The sequence below is a fragment of the Rhinolophus hipposideros genome (genome assembly GCF_964194185.1).
Source record: "Rhinolophus hipposideros genome assembly, chromosome: 21".
In the NCBI taxonomy this organism is placed as follows: Eukaryota; Metazoa; Chordata; class Mammalia; order Chiroptera; family Rhinolophidae; genus Rhinolophus; species Rhinolophus hipposideros.
The window spans coordinates 29,960,889-29,979,552 of record NC_138067.1 but is presented as its reverse complement, the minus strand read 5'-3'; the positions used below and the strand labels follow the sequence as shown (position 1 = coordinate 29,979,552).

At 48.1% G+C, this 18,664-nt stretch overlaps 1 protein-coding gene across 1 annotated transcript in view; it reads left to right on the top strand.

Annotated features, from left to right (window-relative positions):
* Positions 1-294: 294 nt before the first annotated feature.
* COTL1 (coactosin like F-actin binding protein 1) overlaps positions 295-18,664 on the top strand; it is a 39,991-nt gene continuing 21,621 nt past the window's right edge. Inside the window, exons 1-2 of the mRNA XM_081032538.1 lie at positions 295-604; positions 861-943. Coding sequence (XP_080888664.1) covers positions 528-604; positions 861-943 — 160 coding nt within the window. The 5' untranslated portion in view covers positions 295-527. The remainder of the gene's footprint in view (positions 605-860; positions 944-18,664) is intronic.

Genomic DNA, 18,664 nt, shown 5'->3' with positions numbered 1-18,664 from the left:
GGAAGAATGAGGAGGGTGTTGGGAGGAGAACAGGGGGAGGAGGAGGGAGAAGAGAGAAGAAGGGAAAAGAGGGAGGGAGGAGAAGAGGAGGAAGGAGGAGGGAGAGGGAGGAGGAAAAAGCCCCTACTTCAGCTCCCGCTGAGCAGTTGCGCAACCCGCCCGGGCTGAGATTGGCCGGCAGCGAGAAAAGAGGCCACGCCCCCGAAACCCAGCAGCCAATGACGAGGGGGGGCGGGGCGGCCGCGGCCTGGGCGGCCAATGGCTGGAGATGGCTTGGGAGGGCGGCCGGGGTGCGGGGCGGGGCGGGGCGGCGCGGCCGTGGTCCAGGCGCGAGCTCGGTGCGCACTCGCAGCCACCGCCGTGCTTGGAGCTGGGATCTTGCAGCCCAGCGTCGCTGTCGCCGCTGCAGTCGCTAGCTGCTGTCGCCAGCCCGCCTTCGGCGCGTCCCTGCTGCTCTCGGATCTCTGCGGCCGGTACGGGAAACGCTCGGTCGCTCTGGGCAGTGTCCCCACTGCGGCCCCGCGGCGATGGCCACCAAGATTGACAAAGAGGCTTGCCGGGAGGCGTACAACCTGGTGCGCGACGACGGCTCGGCCGTCATCTGGTGAGGAACTTTATATTGCTCTCCAGGCCCTGCTCCCCGAGCTCGCGAGGGGCCTGGTGCACTGAGCTGTCTTCCAGACGGGACGGATTAAGGGTCATCCCGTGCTGTCTCCCGCAGCCTTAACCCAGGACAGAGTGGAAAGCCAGCGCTGGCTTCTCCCCAGCTAGAGCATCTTTTAGATTGTCCTGCTGGAAGCTGGGCACCGTGCAGCTACCAACGCTGATGTGTGTGTGTTTTTTCTTCTCCCAATCCAAAGGGTGACTTTTAAATATGATGGCTCCACCATCGTCCCCGGCGAGCAGGGAGCGGAATATCAGGACTTCATCCAACAGTGCACAGGTAGGAGGAGACGAGCCTTTTGGGGGGGGGAATTCCTGATTTGGGGGGACATTATTAACGTCTGGGGAGAGGAGTGGCAGAGGCCAAACTGAGAGGAGTGGCAGTGGCCAAACTGAGAGGAGTGGCAGTGGCCACCCTGGGCATCTCTGGCGCTGGCGGAACAAGATTTGAGCGTTTTAAAGCCTCAGAAAGCCTTCTCCCCTCTGGATATCCAGAGCAACCAGAGGTGACCGACCACCTGGCTTCTTTGCTCCACAGTACTCTCTCCAGGTGGAACCGCTCCTTTGCCCCCTTCGGGTCACTGGTTTTCCACAGACAACTTATGTGGTTCCAAACTCCAGTGTTCAGCCCTCCCACCTTTCCCTTTGATCGTCAGTGAGCCAAAATAAAAACAATCCTGGAGCTTATTGCAAGAGAAACAAACTGTCAGCTGCACCCTCCTTTCAACACCAATCATTGTTAGCGTGCTGGTTATATATGTGTTTTTTATTTGAAGAATATAGAGTTAGCAATGAAAGGATACACCCCATATGATTCTATTTATATGAAATTGTAGAAAAGGCAAAAGTAATGTGTGGTGTGAAAAGTCACCGTCGTGGTCACATTTCAGGATAGATAGCTACTGACTGGGAGAGCAGCCCTAGGAAGGCTTGGGGGGATGGGGCATTGGAAATGTCTCCTATTTCCATCTGGGGGCGTGTTACAGAGGTGTGTACATATGTAAGAAATCATTAAGCAAATACTAAGATTTGTAAACTTTGTGCACTTCCCTGGTGTATATTGAACCATTAAAAGGAAAGGACACTTGGTGTGTATAACCATGAGTCCCTCAACAGAGGCAAAGGCTCAGACTCGTTGGTAATAGGACCCTTTAAAGTTGAGATTGGAGAGTGGGCTGTCTCCTGGCCTCTGGTCTCTAGCTTGGAAACAGATATATTCAGACAAAGGCAGTGCAGCCTGGAGGTTAGGGTGGAGCCTCTGAGCCAGCTAGGTAGGTGGTTTTGAATCCCAGAGTGGCTACTTCCGAGCTGTGTGGTTTGGGGCAAGTTAACATGAGGGGGGGAGGGGGCCTTTGGTTTCCTCACCTGTAATCTTGGGTGGCTGTTGTAAAGATAAGCGAGTTAATGTGTGTCAGATTCCTAGGACTGTCCTTACAAACTACATGTCCTTTGTGAAATAAATAAAAAATACAAAATTATGCCAAGAATCACGTGACTGCTCCTTTCACTAACTGCTTCCTTAATCAAATGATATGTTGCATTTAGTCTAATTCAAAGACTATTTATGAAGTGTCTGCTATGAGCTGGGTGGTTGGTACTAGAGTTTTGTTTTGTTTGTTTTTTAATGTTTTTCCAACTAAAATGTCTCCCTGAGAGCTGCCTCTAGACATGCATGCGTTGCTTTTGTAAAGAATTGGTTTAAAATATCAGACATGTAAAGTACTAGAACAACTCACATATCTCAAGCTGCACAGAGCCTCTTGTGAAGAGTTGGTGGGGTCAGGATTTGGACCAACGCCCCTGACTTAAGAGCCGTCTCGACCATCGTTATCCTTCCACTACCATGGTGAATGCTTTTGTGAGTGGAATAAGTGTACTCTTGACTTTCCCCTGATTTGGTGCACAACTAGAAGATTCAGCAGTATTTTTTGCCTTGCTGGCTCTGAGGCTTTGTCTCATAGGCCAGCTTGCCTCCTCCCTGAACTTGGGGACAGTAAACTAGCAGTATTTTCCCTCCTCCTGGCCGTCCATCACTTACTCCCCATCAGACTGGGTTCCGCCTCTGGAGCTATTGTTCTCTCCACCAAGTAGGAGAAGGTGACCCAGGGAAGAAAGCATCCTGTCAATACATTCGGAACAGATGCTCCTGGCCATTGGGCCTGCTAAGCTGGAAGGACTTGCTAGGGTCAGAGAACACTTCCTTCCTCTCTTGGGCTTTGTGGTTTTTTTACTCTGACCCTTCCCCCCATGACAGGGATGGGAGTGGAGCGTGTCTGGTGGGGGAACTAAAAATGCTTTCCCTGCTGCTTGTTGATATTATGAATGGGCTGTGGGATCTGAAGGCTCTGTCTGCTTTGGCTGGAAGTCTGTCTGCCTTCCTTCCCCAGCCATCTGTTGGACAAACGTATAGGCTGGTTATAGGTGCCATGTCTGCTCTTGTTCCTCTCAGAAAAGCTGTTCCTTCCCACTGCTGTGTCCTTATAATCTAGTGACAAAGGAATCAGAACACCAACTAGTGACTTTTGATATATTTGTCCCTGCACTTGACATGCCTGATCTCTGTTACTGAGATTGTTCCCCTTCTACAGATGAGTAAACCAAGGTCCAGAGAAGTTAAATGACTTGTCCGAGATCACACAGCTAGGACGCTGCAGAGCTGGGACTTGAACCCAGGCAGGCTGGCTCCGAGGCCAATGTTCTTGGCCTTAAGGAAGTGGTTTAGAATCTCATCTCCAAGCCATGAGGCTTTAGTTGGTACAGTAGGTTCTGGTTGGGGTTTGTGGGGTTGTTTGCAGCTTACAAAGGACATGTTTGCCCACTCAGGTGATGCAGGGAGCGCTTTGTGGCTCTAATTGCTAGCCATGTGTCCTGACAAGCCTGAGGGTCCCCTCTAGCACAGGTTTCCTGTTTCCAAACATCTTCTCACAAGGTGCACAGAGGACTTGGGAGTCTGAAAACCACACCTGGTTTCTGCCTCTCGCTTGGGGGCTGTAGGGATGGGAGTGGGAAGTTACCTCCTGGGCTCTCTCTCTTCCCTGACAGTCCCTCCTGAGTCATTATCTCTCTGTAACACCCTCTTCCCCTCTCCTCTCCTCTCTGCCTACTGTCTTCCTTCTCTTGTCCTCCCCAGCATTTTCCAGAAAAATCTGCCTGTCTAGCCTGCAGCTCTCATCTCTCCTCAGTTCCCAGGCCGGGCTTCTCCTTGTCCACTGCAGCTGTTTTCTGGAAGGTCGCTGATCTAGAAAGTTGCTGGGCCGTCATCTTCCCGTTTCTTTCTACTGGCAGGATTTGGAGCCCTCTGTGGCCCTGCACTGGACTCCTCTGGCCCCTCTTTCTGCACTAAGCACTCCTGCGCTAACCACCTCTGCTCTTGCTTCTGCCCCATACTTCTGTCGGTGTGGGTGGTCAAAGATCTTTCAGGTGCAGTGAGAGAAGCCGCACGCAGGTTGGCTTAAGCAAAAAATCAGTCTGTAGCTTCCATGGTTGGAAAGTCCAGGAGAAGTGCTAGCTGCAGGTAAGGCTGCCCAAACTCAAACCCCCTCTCCTCCATCTCCTAGCTCTGCCTTTCCCCATTATCACCCTTCTTGTGGGCAGGAGGGCAGCTTCTCTGGGAGGGGGTGATACAGATGGCCACCAGCTGCCTCAGCCAGGCCACAGGCAGAGCCATCTCAGTGGGGAGAGAGAGAGAGACCCTTTGCCAATGATTTTGGGTCTCCAGACCGACAGACTCTCCTTTGCCTGGCTGGATTCATGTGCCCCTTTTGAACCAATCCCTGGCACTCTGGCTGGCTAGGCCTGGATCAGTGCCCATTGCTGGAGAGGGGGAGAGGCAACCCTACCCAAACCAGGAGATCAAGTGAGGGAGGGTCCCTTCCTAAGGGAAAAGTGTGTGTGTGTGTAGGGGGTGGGGGGTGGGGGGTGGTGCGTGGGAGCTACTTCTAGAAGAGAGGCAAACTAAAAACAGGTCCATTGCCTCTCAGCTGCCACCCCCATATTGCAACAGCCTTTTAGGCCTTTTTGTTTTATATCCATTCTACCCCCCATCACTGGAGTAACTTCCTAAAGCACATCTCTAATCAAGTCACTCCTCGGCTCATTAACCTTCATGACACCCCTCTGCCCGTTGAATTAAGCACAGGCTGTCTGATTGGCACCCCAATCAATTTGTCTCCACCTCCATCTCCTGCCCAATAGCTTCCCGCACCCTTCTTTGTGCACCTGCAGCCTGACACAGTGTCACACTCCCAGCCTTCGAGCCTTTGATTTTAGATGTTCCTTCCAGGTGGAATTCCTCTTCCCTATCTCAGCCCATGTAGGATGCAGCCTGGTTCCATCCCTTGTTTGTGTCAAAGCCAGGACACTTTGGAATCAGAAAAGCTCTAGATTCACATCCCTACTCTACCTCTCTGGTTATGTGGCTTGGGCAAGGACATCCCTTCCTCTGGGCCTCAGTTTTCTAGTGTGTAAAACGGGGATCCTGACGGTGCCTACCTCTGAGAGTGACTGAGGGCGTTAACGGAAATATTATGTCTAAAATGAGAGCACAGACTACGTTGCACATTGGCTCTCATTACTGTCACTTTATAGCATTATTTTTACTCTTATAGCACTTGTGATGACATTGTGCTGTCTGTTCTGAAGTCTTCCGTGCATGCCCCAGCTCAGCACACAGTGGGCACTTAACCCCAGGTTAGCCCCTAGTAGGTACTAGACCCTAGGCTGGCACGCAGTAGGCATCAGGCCCCATGAGGGCATGCATTAGATCTTTGCCCCAGGTCCACATGCTGTAGGTACATGCTCAGTACATGCTAAGAGGTGGTTAACATGCACAGTGGTTAAAGATTTGGCCTGGATTAGACAGCCTGGGTTTCAATACTTGCCAGTCACGTGGCCTGGAGCACCCACCTGGTCATCCTTGGTCATCCTTCTGCTACAGTGTCATTAGGAGGAGTAAGGAAGCAAGTCCGTGGTACCTAGCATATAGTAAGTGCCCCATAATGTTAATTACTGTGGTTGTCATCTAATTTGATTAACGAGGAAGTAGAGTATGTGATCTGATAGCACCAGAAAGGTGGGAGGGTGAAGAGGCGATGGGAGGAAATGGGTACTGAGCTGCGCTGGAGGGTCTCTGGTTTCCCTGACAGCCATGAGGGGAGTCAGGAGGAGCCAGGGCTCAGCTGGCAAAGGCTGCAGGAAAGGAGCCATTTGCCAGACTGACTGGACACATGATCTCTCTGATCGAAGTAGAAAGGGCTTACAGATCACTCATATGTGACGAGGCAGTGGCTTGAACTATAAAATCACATTCTGTTTTTATACCTTACAAGTAATACATGTTTGTTATAAAATATTCAGAAACCAAGACTAAGAGAAAAGAGAATAAAAACCAGATATAGTTCAGATATAGTTTTACCATGCAGAAATATGTTCATGCCTTTGTTCTTCATTCATTCTCTTCCTTTCTCTCCCCTCTCCTTCCCTCTCCTCCCCTGCTTTTCCCCCCCCACCCTCCCTCTCTCCCTTCCTTGGGCCTTTGATTTTGGATATTCCCTCCAGGTAGAATTCCTCTTTCCTATCTCAGTCTTTCTAGGACTCAGCTACCCACCCAGCCTAGTTCATTCCCTCCCTTCCTCCCTTCTTCCCCCCCTTCCTCCCTCCCTCCCTTCCTCCTTTCCTTCCTTCCTTCTTTCCTCCAATGGACATAAATGGCTACTCTGCAGGGTACTTTTCTAGGCACTGAGGATAAATATGGAAACAGAAGGTCCCTGTCCTCATGGAACTGATGTTTTATTGTCATCGCCCAGCTTTCAAAGTGGCTACATAATGTTCTCTCATATAAATGTAACATTGTTTAACTGTTCCTTTATCGATGGACCCCAAAGTACTCTGTTGCAAGCAGTTTTATTTTGGAAAGAATCCAGGTATCTGGGAATGAATCCAGTTTTCTGTTGGTGCAGATTTTAGAGCTGATCGATTATGAGCATCCACGATGGAGCCAGGGTGTCTTGCCTTGACTTGTAGCTTTGCTGTGCCATGTGACCTTGGACAAGTCTCTCAGATTCTGTCACCTTGTCTGTGAGATGAGGATAATGATTGAACATAATGCCCAGGGTTGTTGTGAGGGCCAATTGACATGATACATTTAATGCTTGTAGGGTAGTGCCTGGTGGTCATTGCTCAATAAATTTGGCTATTGTTAATGTAGCACCTTCTTGGAAGGTGTGGTACATCAATGGATAGGTTGAAATTAATTTGATGTGTGGGGTAGTTACCAGAAAAGGTGCATTCATGGAGGGCACTGTCAGCATGAAGTTGATTTGGGGTGGATGTCTTGTGATATTGACTGGAGGATGATTTGCGTGCAGATAATATTCCCATGATGCTCTGGTGAGCCTGGAGTGTTCAGCTCAAAATATTACTCACAGAGATGTGAGGTTTGATGTTTCTGTCTGTCCGGCATCCCATCCTTTGGGGCAACTTCTCCATCCTATTTCATAATAATCCTGCTCAGTCAATGTGGTTCCCGCATGGCTGACTCCACCCCTCCCCACAGGGAGGGCACATGATCCAGACCTGGCCAATCAGAGTAAACCATCCCCTCTGTTAACTGATTGGTTCAGGGTTGGGCCCATAGGACTCAAGTCAAGCCAATCAGATTCATCCCTGAGTCTCTGGATAGAGTTCTTGGGAGAGAATCCCTTTATCCTTCTCTGGGGTTAAGACCTGTAAGCATAATAAAAAGGCTTGGAACTTAAAAATGATGCACTTGGACCCATCATTTGGAGAAAGAACCTGTCTGAAAACTCAGGAACAGAGCCAAAGATGGGGAGTGGACACCAGATGACATGGCTTAAACCCTTGGATCCAGACATTTGAATTTTTTTGAGCCAATGGAATTTTTTTTTTTCTTAAGCCAGCTTGAATGAGTTCTTTATCCTTTCCATCTAAAAGAGTTCTGGCCGTAATCCTCAGGGTAGTCAGCTGGGAACAGGCTAAAAGAGAATAATCCAGGTTGGCAAGGAATTCAAAACCTCTCATCTGAGCATTGACTGAGAAAATTGGGCATATTTAACCCGGAGGAGTGACACCTCAGGGGGACATGAGTGTTGTCTTGAGATGTTTGAGGGGCTGTCATGGGGAAGATATAAACTACTTTAATGTTCCCACCACCATACCAACCCCATGTGGTAGAAGAGGACCACACAGTAGAAATTTCAGTGATAGATTTTGGGTACGTGTGAGGGAGAGCTGTCCTCCAGTTAGAATGGACTGTCACTGAAGGTAGTGAGACCCCCATCATGGAAAGTATGTCAGGAGAGGTTGTTTGACCACTTGGTCTAGATGTTTAAGAAAGAGATTGAAAGAGGCCCCCCCTTGACCGTGCACTCTCTTCTCTCACAGCCCCCTTCTCTGGTATTCTACATTGGGGAGAATGACAAAATGCATTAACATAGGCCTGGACAATGTAAGAAACCTCTAGGGTGGGGTCAGCTTTACCAGGTACTGAGAGTGGCAGAGGGATGATTCCGAAGGAGAATGGGGGTGTGTTTACTGTTAAAGAGAAAAATTATTCATTCTGATGCTTGTTAAAGAATGGTAAGGTAGACTTTATCCAGGTGGACCATTGTGATCGGTGTAGGGAGGGACCACTGCAATGAGGTTTGGTAGTAGGGGAGAAACATTGGGCACAACTGAGGATTCAATAAAAAAAAAAAAGTGGAAATTTATTGTCCAAGAGCAGGGTGGGGTGGGAGGGGTGGGGTGGGGTGGCCAGTGGATAGAAAAGTACCAAGAGGAAACATCAGGGGTAAAGGGGATTCTGGATAAACCAACCTAACAAGATTCTTGCTGAAGGCAGCCCAGGGTGATCAGACATCCCCAGGGGGGTCGTGGAGGATGAGGAACATGCTTATTTATGAAGGGTGATCAGATACAGAATCTGGGGGATTCTGGCTAAACTGACTTAGCAGGAGTGTTGCCAAAATCAGATGATACAGAGACGAACACACAAGTCCATAGGTTGAGACGTAGTGGAGAAAGAGCTCAGAGAGCCTGACTAGAGTTTGGTCAAGGTGAGAATCTTTGCCGTAACCCAAAGAAGGGGGATGGCATGCAACAGACAGATACACTTGCGGTCCATGGCTCTGTGTGTAGCTGTACAACACACATACAATTGGCAGTCTCTGTATCATGCTGCTCTGCACTTGGATTTTTTTCCCTCTAGCTGCACGTACACATATGGATTTCAGAAATTTGAGTGACAAGGAAAGGAGAGAAGTTGTCCAGAGAGTCTACGGGAATCTGAGGTCAAAAGGAAGCTTTAAATTAGTGCTTTGGACATTGTAAAGTGCTAAACAGTGTGTCAGTTGTGCATTCAACAAACATTGATTGAGCACTGGTTTTGTTCCAGAAACAATGTTGGGTTATGATTTTTAAGTGGTACCCTAGAGGGCTATTGAGCCATTGCCTTCATAGTTTTCTGCAACATTCAAGTCTTCTGTCCCCATATACCTGTTTCTGGGAGGTCCTGAGCTGCATGGCATGGCTTGTGTCATAAGGTGCATGCGTTTTGTGATAGCTCTTTTTTTGGATTGCCTTTGGTGATATTTGTGCTTCCTTTTGAGTTTGTGGCCACATCTGTCATGGGGAAGGTTGCTAACTGTCCATCTTCCTGGTAAGTAGGGTGTCCCTTGTTCGGAAAAAGTGTTCGATTGAGGTGAAATTGAATTGAGGTGAATTGAATTGAGTTTTGGCTGTTTGAAAATCGTAAGGAGTCAATGCAAACTTTTTGGAAGTGTTGCTTGTGGATTGTATAGATAATTATGTCCACCAGCTCCCCTCCTTTCTTCACCTTGTTACATTCTGGTGTCCCCCACACCCAAAGCATGGAACCCCATGCATGCATAGGTCTTCAGTCGTCTTCTAGTTGCCACATTTAGTGGCCATTTCTTTGTCTTTATTCCACTTTCGCTCCCTCAAGCATTTGTCAGTGACCTCTACTTACTGAAAATTTATTTTCCCTTCCCTCTGCTTCTGCCCTGCAATGCTCCCTTAGTTCTCCTTCTGTGTCTCTCATCTCTTGTTCTCACTTCCTTCTGCTGGTTCTCCTTTCCCTTCCTGCACCATAAGTGTGGGTGTTTCCCAGGGCTCTGCCCTTAATCAGTTTTTCCTTCTCCAAGAACTTTACTGAGGGGGGTGGGGTGGGAGGGGAAAATTTAAAAAAAAAGAAAAAGGAAATTTACTGGGCACCTACTGTGTGCCCAGCCCATTGCCGAGTGCTGAGTTAGTCCCTTTCTCTAACTCTAGTGAACAGGTTAGGCCAGAGGTGGCTTTCTAAACTTCACATCGGGTTGTATCAACTCCTCACCCCTTAAGAACCTTTTGTAGCTTTCGCCCATAAGGTCCAAATGCTTAGAGATGACACGATGCCCTTTATGACAGGATGTTATTAGCAAAATGGTTTCTAGCGCTTGGTGTGACCGATGCCATCTTAAGAAGAAAGTTGCTGTCAGTGACCTGGGTCATCCCGGGAGGGGTGGGCTTTGGACGATGCAGCTCTTAAGAAGCGCGTGCCAGGTGGCTTCAAGCCACCTGTGTTCCTGGAGGCTCTATCTATCAAGCTTCCATCCCGCTGGGTGCGGAGATCCACCATCTCACTGTTGCCCAATTATCCATAAATTCCCCTAATAAACTTTTTGGTTTAATTCTGGAGTTTTCAACTGCTTGCTTTAGTCGCTTGGCTATGTCCTCCTTTGGAGGTCAGTTCCAGGACACCTTGGCACAGTTTCTCAACAGATGCTTTCCAGCTAACCACCCATCCCCAATGCACATCCTCAAAATGCAGAATTCTGACCTCGTGCATGCCCAAATGCCAGGCACTCAGTGGATCCTTTGCCTGTATTAGCTCGTCTAATTGTTTCCATCCATGAGGGCCGTGGATGCAATGAGTACAATGACATCCTAAGTAGGAGTCATCCCCATTTTCCTGATGAGGAATCTGATGGTTTCCATGGAGAAGCAAAAGTTACTTGCTTGAGGTGGTGCAGTTAAGTGGAAGAACTGGGCTTGGAAGCCAGGTCTATGACTGAAGCTCCCCGCTTTCCCCCTGCGCTCTACTGCCCTGCCCTCCCCTTTTTTAATGACTTGTGGGCAGTCTCCCATTTTGCTTTCCTGGAGGACTTACATATATTCGTCAAAGCCCAGTGTAAATGTCCCCTCTGCTCAGATGCCTTCCTTGCCTTTGTGATGCCGTCCCATTATGCGGAGTTTACGTGCTTGTCTGTTTCTTCAATTCCATGATTAAATCTTTTGGAAAGAGGGACTTTGTCACTCTGGGGGTGGTTTCCTCAGTGGAAAATCCCCACCCCTCATGGGTAGCCAGTCCCAATCTCTTTGTCCCCAGTGGGTGTGTCACTCCCTGTATGGGCCCAAGTCATGGGCTGTAGCACTTCCCAGTTCCCCAAGTTATCCCATGAGCATGTGTCTCTGTCTTCTGACTCTTCTGCTAGAATCTGAGCTCCTGGGGGAGGTGGGATCCTGGTTTGTTTGGGTCTCTGCTGTGTCATCAGCACTCAGCATTCTCCTCCGACATTTGTTGAATCGATGAATGAATGACAGTCCCGAGATGTTTGAGAGCTGAGCTCACCCCTGGAAAGCCTGCTGTCTCCTCTGCCAACATAACAGCCCAGCGGTCCATAGGGAGGGTGAGCAGGCGCTGAGACTCCCTGGTTGATGCCCCTGGCCCATGCCCCCAGCCCCCATTAGCCTCTGGCCCAGGTCTCCTACCTGGAGCCCCTGCGTGGCTGCATTGCTCACCGATTTCATTTTATGCCTTTGGCTTTTCAAATTCAGCTCAGTGGCCTCAGCAGAGGCAGGTCCCCAGAGGCAGGGATATTGCCTCAGCATTTTATATTTTATTTCACCAGTGCAGTTTGAAATTAACCTGCTTTAGATCCTATTTTAGTTCTAGACTTAGTTTATGATCATCTATCTCATTTTTTTTATCATGCACTTATTCTTTTTTTATCTCCTATGTGTTTCTGTAAACTTCCTTGCCAATAATAAGTCAGAATAATACTTGAAAAAATAATGGCGAAGACTGAACTTTTATTTGCCAGACATTGTGCTAAGGCCATTGGGCCATTGTTATGAGTTTCCTATGGCTGAGGTAACAAATTTCCATAAACCTAGTGGCTTAAAACAACATAATTTTATTATTTTATAGTTCAGAAGGTCAGAAGTCCAAAGTCAGTTTCCGTGGGCTAAAATCAAGGTGTCAGCAGGGCTGGTTCTTTCTGGAGGCTCGAGGGGAGAATCTGTTTCCTTGCCTTTTCCAACTTCTAGAGACTGCCCACATCCCTTGGCTCGTGGCTCACGGCCCCTTCCTCCATCTTCCAGGTTAACAGTGGCAGGCTGAGTCCTCACAGGGCTATCGCTCTGGTTCTGATTCTCCTACCTCCGTCTTCTCCATTTGAGGGTGCTTGTGATGACATTGGGCCCACCCGGATCATCTAGGATCATCTCCCCATGTCGAGATCCTTAATCACAGCTTCAGGGTCTCTTTTGTCATGTCAGGTCACATCGTCACAGGTTCTGGAGAGTAGGACATAGACATCTTTAGGGGCCACTGTTTTGCTAGCTACAGTCATCTAATCAGGATTTCATGTAATCTACACCATGACCCTGTGTGGTAGGCTCTGTTGTTATTCCCATTTCAGAGATGGGAAAATGGAGGCTCAAACATGAAGGCACTGGCCCAGGGTTGAGCAAGGAGGATGAGCAGTGTTCCTTACCCAGGGCCTTACCCATTCCTGACACCCTGCTGCTTTCTGACCCTTGCAGCTGGAATTCTTTTGAAATAAGGAAGGAAGAAAGACGCCAGGCGAGATGTTACCTTTGTTTCTATTTTTATTGAGAAATAATTGACATACATCAAGCACTGTATAAGTTTAAGGTATACTGCATGATGGTTTGATTTACATATATGGTGGAATGATCACCCCAACAGGTTTAGCTAACATCTATCATCTGATACAGATACAATAAAAAGAAAACATAATTTCTCCTTGTGATGAGAACTCTTAGGAGCTACTCTCCTAACAACTCTCTACAAGCTCTTTTCTTGAAAGCTAAGGGACAGCTCTGAGGCCTGTGCCACTGGCTCGTGTCGTATTTGTGGGACTACGCAGCTCAGAGGTAATTTTTCCGCCTTTGTTGCAGTGGAAAACCTGTGAGGGTCTCTGGGGAGCAACACTCTGTAATTCAAACGCCTCCATCCTTCCCAGGGTAAAATTCTAATTTCGCTTTTATTGTCTGAAAGGCTATCCCTTGGAGGTCATCTGATCTGACCTGGAAGTACTACCCCCCCTTTTGGCTCTAATTCTACCCTGACTGTAGAATGGAGTGTATTGTTCATGGTTTGAAAATGAAGGAAGCTGCTGCCTCAGGCAGGCCAGGGACCCCCTGTGGGTCATGCTGGGCCTTCTGGGGAGGAGTGAGAATAGCCAGCCTCCAAACAGCCCCTGTGTGAGCTCAGGCAGTCACCTCCCCTCTGGCCCCCTGCCCAACAGAGGAGGGCCTGTGTTCACTCTGCGAGCTCTTGAAGTCCCGAACTGGATGCCACTTGTTCTGTTCTTGATTTGGCAAAACCTACAGCCATGTGTCCAATTCCGGGAAAATAACTTACTCTTTTTGGTGATTTATAATGACTCATCCATCCAATAAATTTAAATCGAGGATTCCGGCACTCTGGATCCTGGGGAAGTTGAGGGATCTAAATCACAGAGTTTACATTCTGTTGGAAGTGCAGGGACAGATAATAGACAAGCTAGCAAGTGAGATGATTTCAGAATGAGATGAGTGCCATAAAGCAAATAAAATGAAGCGATGGACTACAGACAGGCTGCAGTACAGGGAAGCCACCATTAGTTAGGGTGGTCTGGGGAGGCCTAAAGAGGAGAGATTAACACTGAGGAGAGACCTGAATGAGAAGGACCTGGACATGTGGGTATCAGAATGAGGAGTGGGCCCAGCAAAAGGAATGGCCCTCAAACCATATATCCAATAACGATCAGGTGTCCAGAATATGTAAAGTGCTCTTACAACTAAACAATAACAAGACAATTCCCCTGATTGAAAAAATGGGCAAAGGATTTGAATGGACACTTCTCCAAAGAATATCTACAAATGGCCAATAGACACATGAAAAGATGGTCAATAATACACGTCATTAGGGAGATGCCAGTCAAGTCCCCAATGAGATATGACGTCACATGCCCTAGCAGGCTATAATAGCATGTTGGTGAGTCTCTAGAGAATCGGAACCCTCATGCATTGCTGATGGGGAAGGAACACGGTGCAGCTACTGTGGAAAACAGTTTGGGGGTTCCTGAAAACCACCTAAGCAATTCCACTGCTTCGTATCTACCTAAGAGAAATGAAAATATGTGTCCACACATAAACTTGTACATGAATACTCACAGCAGCGTTATTTACCCTAGCCAAAGAGTAGGAACCACCCAGATGGTTGGACAAAGTATGGTCCGTTGAGGACAATGGAATATTCAGTCGTAAAAAGGGATGACGTCCTGACACGTGCTACAACGTGGGTGAAACTTGAAAACATGCTCAGTGAAAGAAGTCAGACACGGAAGGCCGCTTATTGTAGAATTCCATTTATTTGAAGTTTCCAGAACAAACAAATCCATGGAGATAGAAAGCAGATTAGTGATTGCCTGTGGTTGGGACAGGGGATGACAAGTGATGGCTAATGAGTATGAGGTCTCCTTTTGGGGTGATGAAATGTTCCGTAACTAGACAGTGGTGATGGTTGCACAATCTTGTGGATATACTAAAAAACAATGACTGTACACTTAAAAGGGGTGAATTTTCTGGTATGTAAATGATATCTCCGTTTTTTTCATGTAAAGAAGAGAAGGGGGGTGAGCAGGACACAAATTGTGTAGGCCCTTGGCTCCAAGCGTGCGGGGACATGGGGTCAGGAGATGGGCGGGCCCCGAGCGTGGCTGGCCACACAGGCCATGGTGAGGACGCTGGACTTTGCTGAGCAGCACGTATTTTATTCCCACTACTTTTGTTCTATGACCTTCTGGAATTTCACCTTGGTCCTTTCTGTGGCTATTTTCCAGGTCAGCATTTTTACTTCTGTCACTTTTCCTTCCATTCAGACCTGCTTAGAGTCACCTCACAGTGACTCTCAACCCCACCAGCCCACAATGACTTGATTGCCTGTGTCCCTGTGGTCCCCACTGCCTCCATTTGCTCCATAATAGTTACCATGGGCCTTGTCATCGTCCCTGTCCAGTGATTTTTACAACTTGCTCTGTGCCAAGCCCAGTTCTGAGGGCTTTACACTGTCAACCACTTCTGATGTGGATTGGCACCCAGACACAGCCCCGTACCCTTGGCTGTGGTTTCATCTTCCCAATCCAGCCTGGCATAGAGTGGGTGCCACGGGGATGTTTCATTGCCTTCATCCCTTGCGTCTGAAATGAGTAATGAGACGTGGAGGTTCTGTCACGGATATTTGTGTGGGTTAATCAATAAGTGTAAAATGAGTCAGTTGGAAATGTGTGGGCGAACTCAAGGGCTGGGAATGTCGTTCATAGCCACGGGGATGGAGAGCCGTCTGTCTGTCCCCACCACCCAGGGGCTCCGAGGCAGAGATGGAGAAGCCATCATCTAGCCCAGGATATCAGAGAGGCAAAGCTACTGGGCCCTGGTTACACAGTGGCAAGAGGCAGAGCTGGGATACGAACCAGGTTGTTGAGGGTTGGCGTTTGCCCCTCGAGGTACCCTACTTGGCGATGCGAGCAGGAAAGGTAGAGAAGAACCCCCCACATTATGCAGGCACAGCCAATTCTAGCAATATCATGTTGGTCTGCCTTTCCCACATGGTTTTTTTAAAGGGCACATTTGTCCAGACCAGTCATTTGTTATCTGTCTGTCCACATCTGATCACCTCTGCTGGTCTATTCATTCCTACTCTCTGCTGGTGGCAGCCACACCTGTAAAATCCAGGAAGGAGATTGGTTTTGTTCGTATAAAATGGCATCTCCCACTGAATTGAATGCAGCTGAGAACTGAGGCTCGCGGAGTAGCTTCAGAAAATGGTGCAAAGACTCTTCGTTTAATCAAGAAATATTTATTGAGCATGCCCAGTGTGTCAGGTACTGTTGTGGGCACTTGAGGTAGAGTAGGAACAAGATTCCTGAGTCCGCTGTGGAGTCCTCAGAGAAGTCACCCCTAGCCTTTAAACTCTTATTTTACACATAGTAATGATAAGCTAATTATATGCTCCTTATATGCTAATTAATGATAAGCTAATTATATGCCTGTGGCAAGTTAGGAATAGAAGGCCTGGGGGAGGCAGACATTTTGGCCTTGCCCACAGAAGCTGTTGCTTTTGTCTGTGTGGCTCTCTCACTCTATCCCTCAAGTTGTTGACATGAGCCCCCTTCAGTCTTACCCTGTTAGTTGGATGAACTCTAAGTCAACCTGCAAGACCTATATCAAATATCACCTCCTCTGTGAAGCCTGCCTTGATCACCACCCCCCAGGCAGAGCTGATTTTCTTCTTTCTTTGCTGTTCCTATTCACACCCTGATGGCTCTCATTGCTTTGGCACTAACTATTGTGTGTTCACATTTTGTTTTTGTGATGCTGTATTTTTTGAGGGAGGGGATTGTGTGTCATTCAGCAAAGTTCTTGGATCACAGACTGTCAAAAAGTGCTTGTCAAATGACTAACTAGTAACGGCGGAACAACAGCAAAACTCTAAAAAGTAGATACAAGAAAGCAGAGCCGTGCGTTGCAGGGGCATTTTGTGCTCAAGCCATCAGATCCCCGACTTCTTCAGTCTCCCTGTAGATGCTTCAGTGTCTCATTGTAGACACTGTAATGGTGTACGCAGAACCTTCAGAAACTGTTACAGCCCCTGTGCTCTAAGTCAGAGGGTGGAGTCGAGTATAACACACTGACTTCCATTTAAGGAAGTAAAAGTCATCATTTAAAAAGAAAAGTTCTGGTGCCTTGTCACTGGGGGAAAGCCACTCGCTATCCTGGTAATTTGGATATCCAGATCAGCCCGTTCCCTGAGGGTTCCCACTGAAGTAATCATCTTTCGTTTCCTCTGGCTATGCTGTACTCTATTTTCCGGTGTTCTCTGTCAAACTGGGAAAGCTGGGTCATTCCAGGTTTAATGCAAATCAGGAAGGAACCTTTTGGGAAGTCTGTGCTTGGAGGAATGTGTGGAACCAAGTATCGAATTGCATATACTGTGTGGTCTCAAGGCAGAGACTGTACGTATCTATATGTACACATACAGTGGAGATCACATCAAGAAACAAAATCTCCATTCATCCTCTATGAGGAAGGAATAAACTAAAATGTACACAGGGCTTTGCTTCCTGGGATGAGTTTTCTTTATTTTTTATACTTCTTAATATTTTCTAAAAAATTTTTGAGTAGGACAGGAGGGGTGCTTTGTTGTTTGTTTTACCAGTCAGGGTACACAATAAAAGTCACTTGGAAGACGAGAGAGTGAGTGATATGGGGCTTTTCAATAATGATAGCTCTCCCTTCAAGCGAGGGAACCCCTGCTCCTTGTAGCCGCAGGCCCCTGGGCAGGAGGCACCCAGTACGCCCTGAGAGAGCACATGGTTCCCAATCCCTTGTCCTGTCTCCTGTCACTGCCTGGGCCCTTCCCGTTAGCAGTCTGCTGAAAGCAAGCACTGGTGTGGATACTGTCCAGCTGTCACCTTGCCCTGGGTGGCAGGATGTTAGAATTCTTTCCCATTATCTTTCATACCCACTCCAGGGAGCTCAGCCGGAGAAAGCTGACAGCTCAGCTTTTTGGTGTGTGGGTTGTTTCTCCTCACTGAGCCTTGTTTGCATAGCTTCTTAGGGAGTCTATCTATATAAGGCAAGGTCAGCTTTAGAATGAGCTACAATCCTGTAACTCAGGCTGGGGCAATTTCCTTCCCACTTCTTTCCCCTTTCTTTGTCTTGCTCTGAAGTTCAAAGTTTGGGTGGAAATTATGAAATGACTACAGTCTCATTCATTCTTCTTTCTGTTGGCCAGCAGATAGTTCTTGGGTACCTACTATGTGCTTGGCACTGTGGGATATAACAGGAACTGGACAGATATGAAAGGAGTTAAAAAGATGCAAAGGACATGCCCCGAAACATTTGCAGAGGTTACTTAGGTGGTGAGACCCTAATTTTTGCTTATTTGTACTTCTAATTATTCTACATCTAATATGTGTTTCGTGGGTAGTGAGGGAAAACCATCGTCCAAAGCATTTGCAAGAGTGCGAGAAATTTGGGAACTGCTTGGCAGGTCCCAGGTCCTCTGGGTTTTGTCCTTCTCCAGCCAGGGCTGACTTTGGGAGCAGGCCGAGGGGAAGACGAGGTCCCTTTTGGGAGAAGGCCCCTAGTCAATGTGGGTCCTGTTTTGGGGTCACCCTGGTGAGAATACTGGCAGGGATTTCCTGAGCCTCAGGAGATGTCAAGCCTGGGCGGGTGGAGCAGAGAAAGTCCTCGAGATGTTAGTGCAGATCATATGCCATTCGTAGTTTTGAGGCAAAGATTAGAGCAGCTCACCCTGGTGGCCTTGGTGGTTGCAGAGCAGTCTGACTCCTCCATTCTGCCCTTACCCGTCTGCCCATGCTCTTTTGTGGTCATGTCTCCTTCTTTGTGTCATTATTGTTTCCCACATCCCTTTGCTATCACGGTTTAGCAGCACCCCTTGGTCCTCCTGCCTTGTGTCTCTCTTTCTAAATCCCTACCTGCTCTCTGGTCCTAGACTGAGAGTGAAAGAGGGAAGAGAGGGGAGGAGGAGACACAGCTGTGGGGGGATGGGAGGGGGTGGAAGGTGGGAGAGAAAGAAGGGATAGGCAGGGTCCTGGAGGGGGTTAGAGGAGAGCCAGAGGGAGAAAGGGGCAGCAGAGGAGAGAAAACAGGACGACAGCCAGTGTTTGCC